The sequence below is a fragment of the Physeter macrocephalus genome, chromosome 9, assembly GCF_002837175.3.
Source record: "Physeter macrocephalus isolate SW-GA chromosome 9, ASM283717v5, whole genome shotgun sequence".
Classification (NCBI taxonomy): Eukaryota; Metazoa; Chordata; class Mammalia; order Artiodactyla; family Physeteridae; genus Physeter; species Physeter macrocephalus.
Window position 1 is genome coordinate 83,739,670 of NC_041222.1, and position 8,037 is coordinate 83,747,706.

Here is an 8,037-nt window from a genome sequence, read left to right on the forward strand (position 1 = left end):
CACAGATGCCAAAGCACAGTACAGACCAGATTCACTGTGCTCATGATGGTTATCGCTATTCTTTTACACATATATTCTGAATTCATTGAGGGGCAGGTAGCTTCACGCTACAGAATTCATTCCTCCCTCTCCTTTTTTTTCTTTCACTCTCTCTTTTTTCTTTCTTTCTTTCCTTCCTTCTTTCCTCCCTTCTTTCCTTCCTTCCTTTTTTCTTTCTTTCTCTCTTTCTTTCTCTCTCTTTCTTTCTCACTCCCTCCCTCCCTCCCTCTCTCTCTTCCTTCTTTTTTTTAATGAAGAAATTTATTTTTAGAATAAAATGCTTTCCATTTGCCATTGCCCCAAAGCCTGCCTAGTCAGGACCCAGCTGAGGCTGACCAGGGTGTTCACTTCACACTCAGCCCCAGCCCCCCTCCTCCATGTTGATTTTCTCCAGAGGGCCCCACCTGGGGGCTGGTCCCTGGCCCAGCTGGCATTGACTGTGCTCATTTCTCCCTGACAGGAAGCCCCTGGCCAGCCCCTCACAGAGCTCAGAGAACTCAACTTTGAGGATGGAGCCAGGAGGGGGGTCTTCAATGCTCCCAGCCCCCATTGCCACCTGGGGGGAGCCAGATGCTGGGCCTAGCAACTCCTCCCTGGAGCATCCAAGCACAGACCCAGGGAAGCTCCGAACACTCCCTGTTGGGCCTGAAGCCCACTGCGGTGACCCTGCCTCCAGGAGCCCTGGAAGCCAGGCCTCTGCGGGGGACATGGGCTCTATGGGTGAGCCCAGCAGCGGCACTAAGATCCCTAACCGGGACAGCGGGATAGACAGCCCCTCCTGCAGCGTGGTCGGCGAGCACTTCTCCTGCGAGGACGGCAGCGAGGCGGGCCCAGGCCCCACCATCAAAGGGCTGCACCTGGAGACAGCCCCAGGTGGCAAGGCACCACGGGAGGAGGCCGATAGCGATATGGGCGAGGGCAGCAGTGAGGAGCCAGACCCCGAGAATAGCCCCTTGAGGGCTGAGGTGGATCCAGCCAAGGTAGGCCACCTCTCTGTCCCAGGTGTCAGGGGTTGCAGAGCTCTCCTCCGAGGGTATTTGAGGTTTACAGTGCCATCACCCAGGCCTGGTGCCATTAGCAGGGTGTACACTCAGACACCATGCTCAGAGAAGCCCCTGCTATGGGTTGGTGGGCAGGCCCTGGGGAAGGACCATGCAGGCAGGGGTCTCCCTGACACATCAGACAATGATCTCACTCCCAAGCCTTAGTTCCATGGCCCCACAGTGGCACAGGGACCCCACCCCAGGGTGGCTGTGGCGTTCCATCTTAGCGGAAACAGTGCTGCCACCACTCTTTGCCAGTGCTTGCTGCCTGCCTTGCAGAGCCCCCATGAGGAAGACAGCATGCTTGTCACCTTATTTTATAAATGGGGAAACCCCAGAGTTTCCCATGGGGTGTGGCAGAGGCAGGAAGGGAGCCCAGGCATGCGAGGGGAGCCCCGTGCAGATGGTCCCGGGAAGCAGGTGTGCCCACTCGTTGGGGCTCGGCCTTGCAAGAAAGCTCATCTGTGTCCCTTTAGCGTTTTGGGCTCTGGGCTCTACACTGGGACTTGTGGGGACATGGAAGTAAAGCCGACAGCCCCGGCTTAGAGACACCGCCTGTGCATGGGAGGAGAACAGCATAGGTAAGCTGCAAGTGACTGGGTCCCAAGACAAGCACAGGTGGCATTTGGCCAGGGTCAGACTTGCTGGCTCCTGGTAGAGATGGTATGGACTAACATGGCCGCATCAAGAGGCAAGCTTAGTGGGCAAAGGGCAGCCACAGGCCTGCACTGTTGAAAGCCAAATTCTCAGCGAGTGGGCTGGGGGCATGTATTAATCTAAGTTTTATTATTATTCAGGAATGGTGAAGCCAACAAATCAGGAGATGACTGCCATTTAAAGACAGTTTATGACTCATAGTTCCCGAGAGGAGGGGGCGCACCACACCATGGGGAAGCAGAGGGAAAAGCACCAGGGTAGGGCAGGAGGCAGAGGGAGTGGAAATTGTGAGCAAGAGTCTTTTTTTAATCACGTAATGATTGTATTCTTTTAATTGAAGTATAGTTGATGTACAAATACTATATAAGTTACAGTAGAGTCTTTATTGTGGTTTCTGAGGAGAGGGATGGGTGAGACAGGGTAAGCAGGCTTAAGATTGGCCAGTTTGAATAATTTCAGTGGGTTCTGTGCACAGGGGCTGTCCCTGGATAGCGCGCACCTGGACCTGTGTAATTAGGGCAGGGGAATAGGGGAAAAGCTAGTATAAAGAAGGTGGTTGGGTGTGGGCTCTGGATGGGTTGGTTTGCACTTGAAAGACATTCTTGCCAGCGAATCCTTTACGTCTCTAGGAATCAGTGAACCCTGGGACAGACAGTCCCTCCAGGGTCAGCAAGGCCCCAAAGTTTTGGTATCAGGATAATGCTGGTCTCACGGAATGAGTTAGGAAGTGTTCCTTATTCTTTAATTTTTTGGGAAAAATTTGAGAACAATGGTATTAATTTCCCAGTGAAGCTATCTGTTTCTGGGCTTTTTTTTGTTGGGAAGTTTTTTTTGTTTTGTTTTTTGTTTTTTGCGGTATGCGGGCCTCTCACTGTTGTGGCCTCTCCCGTTGCGGAGCACAGGCTCCAGACGCGCAGGCTCAGCGGCCATGGCTCACGGGCCCAGCCGCTCCGCGGCATGTGGGATCCTCCCGGACCGGGGCACAAACCCCTGTCCCCTACATCGGCAGGCGCACTCTCAACCACTGTGCCACCAGGGAAGCCCCGTTGGGAAGTTTTTTATTGCTTATTTAACCTCCTTACTTGTTATTGGTCTGTGCAAATTTTCTATTTCCTCATGACTCAGTCTTGGTAGGTTGTGTGTTTCTAGGAATTTATCTATTTTAGCTTATCCAATTGTTGGCATTTAATTGTTCAGAGCCGTCTCTTCTGATCCCTTGTATTCAACTGTGGTATCAGTTGTAATATTTCCTCTTTCATTTTATTTATTTGAGTTCTCTCTCATTTTTTGGGTAAGTCTAGCTAAAGGTTTGTTAATTTTGTTTATCTTTTCAAAAAACAACTCTTAGTTTTGTTGGGTTTTTCCCATTGTTTTTCTACTCTCTGTTTCATTTATCTCTGTTCTAATCTCTATTATTTCCTTCCTCCCGACTGCTCTGGGTTTAGTGGGTTCTTTTTCTAATCCTGAGGTGTAAAGTTAGGTTGTTGATTTGAGATCTTTCTTCCTTTTACATGTATGCACTTACAGCTATAAACGTCCCTCTTAGTACTGCTTTTGCCACATTCCATAAGTTTTGATATATTGTGTTTTCATTTTCATTTGTCTCAAGCTATTTTCTAATGTCCTTTGTGACTTCTTTGACTCCTGTTTAAGTGTGTATTGTCTAATTTCTACATATCTGTGGATTTTCCAGTTTTCCCTGTACTGTTGATTTCTAGTTTCATTCTGTTGTGATTGGAAAAGATATTTTATATGATTTCAATCTTCTTGAATTTGTTAATACTTGTTTTGTGGCCTAACACGTGGTTTGACCTGGAGAACGTTCTGTGTGCACTTGAGAAGAATGTATGTTCTGCCGTTGTTATATGCATATGTTTGTTAGGTTCATTTGTTCTACAGTATTATTCAAATCTCCTGCTTCCTTATTGATATTTTGCATGTCCTATCCAGTATTGAAAGTAGAGTACTGACATCTCCTACTATTCTTCTGTTGTTATCTGTTTCTTGCTTCAATTCTGCCAAAGTTTGCTTCATATATTTAGGAGCTCTGAGGTTTGATGAATAAATATTTATAATTGTTATATCTTCTTGGTGAATTTGTCCTTTTAACATTATATAATGTCTTTCTTTGTATTGTGTAATGGTTTTTTAATTTAAAGTCCATTTGTCTGATGTAAATATGGCCACTCGTGATCTCTTTTGTTTACCATTTCCATGAAATATATTTTTCCATCTTTCACTTTCTGCCTATGTATGTCCTTAAATCTAAAGTGAGTTTCTTGTGGGTAGCATATAATTGGATTTTTTTTTAACCTGTTCAATCAATCCATGTCTTTTGATTGGGGAGTTTAATTCATTTACATTTAAAGTAATTACTGGTAGGGAAGGACTTACTATTGCCTTTTTCATTGTTTTCTGTATGTTTTGTAGCTTTTTTTCCCTCTCTTACTGCTTTCCTTTTTTAAGTTTAATTGATTTTTTGTAATAGTATGCTTTGATTCCCTTCTCATTGCCTCTTGTGTATATTCTATATATTTTTTCTATTGCAATTACATAAAATAGTTAAAGTTATAGTATTTTATTTTTTTAAAGATCTTTCATCTGCTTTTTATTTTTTATTGGAGTATAATTGCTTTACAATGTTATGTTGGTTTCTGCTGTACAACAAAGTAAATTAGCTATATGTATACATATATCCCCTCCCTCTTGGACCTCTCTCCCACCACCCCCATCCCATGCATCTAGGTCATCACAGAGCACTGAGCTGAGCTCCCTGTGCTATACCACATGTTCCCACTAGCTATCTATTTTACACATGGTAGTGTATTTATGTCAAACCTAATCTCCCAATTCATCCCACCCTCCCCTTCCCCTCCCCCGTGTCCACACATCCATTCTCTACATCTGTGTCTCTATTCCTGTCCTGCAAATAGGTTCATCTGTACCATTTTTCTAGATTCCACGTATACGCGGTAATATTTGATATTAGTTTTTCTCTTTCTGACTTACTTCACTATGTATGACAGACTCTAGGCCCATCCACATCTCTACAAATGACCCAATTTGTTCTTTTTTATGGCTAATATTCCATTGTATAAATATGCCACATCATTATCCATTCATTTGTCGAAGGACATTTAGGCTGTTTCCATGTCATGGCTATTGTAAATAGTGCTGCAATGAACATTGAGGTACATGTGTCTTTTTGAACTATGGTTTTCTCAGGGTATAAGCCCAGTAGTGGGACTGCTGGGTCATACGGTAGTTCTATTTTTAGTTTTCTAAGGAAACTCCATTCTATTCTCCACAGTGGAGGTATCAGTTTACATTCCCACCAACAGGGCAAGAGGGCTCCCTTTTCTCCACACCCTCTCCAGCATTTATTGTTTGTGACTTTTTGCTGATGGCCATTCTGACTGGTGTGAGGTAATACCTCATTGTAGTTTTGATTTGCATTTTTCTAATAATTAGTGATGTTAAGCATCTTTTCATCTGTATAGCATTTTAAGCTGATAAAAACTTAACTTCAATGATATACAAAAACTCTACTCCTTTACAGCTCCCTCTCCCAGACACTCTATGTTATTGATGTCACAAATTATGTATTTATATATATAGTATGCACTTTCACATAGATTTATAGTTTTTAAATGTTTTTGTCCTTTTTGTGTTATTTTCTGCCAAAATTATCATAGTACAGGTTACTATATTTGTTCATGCATTTATCTTTATTGAAGAACCTTATATTATTGTACAACTTCATGTTGCTACCTACCATCTTTTCATAACTTGAACGACTTACTTTAGCATTTCTTGTATGGCAGGTCTAGTGATAATGAACTCTTTATCTTCTGTTTATTTGGGAAAGTCTTAATTTCTTCTTCATTTTAAAAATTTTTATTATTTTATTTTGTTTTATTTTATAAATTGGAGTATAGTTGCTTTACAATATTGTGTTAGTTTGTGCTATACAGCAAAGTGAATCAGCTATATATATACATATATCCCCTCTTTTTTGGATTTCCTTCTCATTTAGGCCACCACAGAGCACTGAGTAGAGTTCCCTGAGCTATACAGCAGGTTCTCATTAGTTATCTATTTTATACATAGTATCAATAGTGTTTATATGTTAATCGCAATCTCCCAATTCATCCCATCCCCCCCTTCCCCCTTGGAGTCCATGTGTTTGTTCTCTACTTCTGTGTCTCTATTTCTGCTTTGTAAATAAGATCGTCTATACCAATTTTTTCAGATTCCACATACATGCATTAGTATACGATATTTGTTTTTCTCTTTCTGACTTACTTCACTCTGTATGACAGTCCCTAGGTCCATCCATGTCTCTACAAATGACCCAGTTTTGCTCCTGTTTATGGCTGAGTAACTATTTTTAGTTTTTTAAGGAACCTCCATACTGTTCTCCATAGTGGCTGTATCAATTTACATTCCCACCAACAGTGCAAGAGGGTTCCCTTTTCTCCACACCCTCTCCAGCATTTATTGTCTGTAGTTGTTTTTTTCTTCTTCTTTTTGGCTGCTTTGGATCTTCATTGCTGTGCATAGGCTTTCTCTAGTTGCGACGAGTGGGGGCTACTCTTCACTGAGGTGTGCGGGCTTCTCATTGTGGTGGCTTCTCATTGTGGAGCATGGGCTCTAAGTGCACAGGCTTCAGTAGTTGTGGTGCATGGGCTTAGTTGCTCTATGGCACATGGGATCTTCCTGGACCAGGGCTTGAACCCATGTCCCCTACATTGGCAGGTGGATTCGTAACCACTGCGCTACCAGGGAAGTCCTATTGTTTGTAGATTTTTTGATGATAGCTATTCTGACCAGTGTGAGGTGATACCTCATTGTAGTTTTGACTTGCATTTTTCTAATAATTAGTGATGTTGAGCATCCTTTCATGTGTTTGTTTGCCATCTTTATATCTTCTTTGGAGAAATGTCTATTTAGGTCTTCTGCCCATTTTTGGACTGGGTTGTTTGTTTTTTTGATATTGAGCTGCGTGAGCTGCTTGTATATTTTGGAGATTAATCCTTTGTCAGTTACTTCATTTGCAAATATTTTCTCCCATTCTGAGGGTTGTCTTTTCGTCTTGTTTATGGTTTCCTTTGCTGTGCAAAAGGTTTAAGTTTCATTAGGTCCCATTTGTTTATTTTTGTTTTTATTCTCATTACTCTAGGACGTGGGTCAAAAAAGGTTTTGCTGCAACTTATGTCAAAGAGTGTTCTTCTTATGTTTTCCTCCAAGAGTTTTATACTGTCTGGCCTTACATTTAGGTCTTTAATCCATTTTGAGTTTATTTTTGTGTATGTTATGGAGTGTTCTAATTTCATTCTTTTACATGTAGCTGTCCAGTTTTCCCAGCATCACTTATTGAAGAGGCTATCTTTGCTCCATTGTATATTCTGGCCCCCTTTGTCACAGATTAGGTGACCATAGGTGCGTGGGTTTATCTCTGGGCTTTTGACCCTGTTCCATTGATCTATATTTCTGTTTTTGTGCCAGTACCATCTGTTTTGATTACTGTAGCTTTGTAGTATAGTCTGAAATCAGGGAGCCTGATTCCTCCAGCTCCAATTTTGTTTCTCAAGATTGCTTTTGCTATTTGAGGTCTTTTGGGTTTCCAAACAAATTGTAAAATTTTTGTTCTAGTTCTGTGAAAAATGCCCTTGGTAATTTGATAGGGATTGCATTGAATCTGTAGATTGCTTTGGGTAGTATAGTCATTTTCACAGTGTGGATTCTTCCAATCCGAGAACATGGTATATCTCTCCATCTTTTTGTGTCATCTTTGGTCATAGATTAGGTGACCATAGGTGCGTGGGTTTATCTCTGGGCTTTTGACCCTGTTCCATTGATCTATATTTCTGTTTTTGTGCCAGTACCATCTGTTTTGATTACTGTAGCTTTGTAGTATAGTCTGAAATCAGGGAGCCTGATTCCTCCAGCTCCAATTTTGTTTCTCAAGATTGCTTTTGCTATTTGAGGTCTTTTGGGTTTCCAAACAAATTGTAAAATTTTTGTTCTAGTTCTGTGAAAAATGCCCTTGGTAATTTGATAGGGATTGCATTGAATCTGTAGATTGCTTTGGGTAGTATAGTCATTTTCACAGTGTGGATTCTTCCAATCCGAGAACATGGTATATCTCTCCATCTTTTTGTGTCATCTTTGATTTCTTTCACCAGTATCTTATCATTTTCTACGTACAGGTCTTTTGCCTCCTTAGGTAGGTTTTTTCCTATGTATTTTATTCTTTTTGTTGCAATGGTAAATGGGATTGTTTCCTTAGTTTCTC

The 8,037-nt window shown here is 42.0% G+C and overlaps 1 protein-coding gene across 1 annotated transcript in view; it reads left to right on the top strand.

The window, feature by feature from the left end:
* The first annotated feature begins 548 nt into the window (after positions 1-548).
* The window catches only part of FGD3 (FYVE, RhoGEF and PH domain containing 3), a 34,699-nt gene continuing 27,210 nt past the window's right edge, over positions 549-8,037 (top strand). The window contains exon 1 of the mRNA XM_024117174.1: positions 549-1,034. Within this exon, the coding sequence (XP_023972942.1) occupies positions 549-1,034 (486 nt within the window). The remainder of the gene's footprint in view (positions 1,035-8,037) is intronic.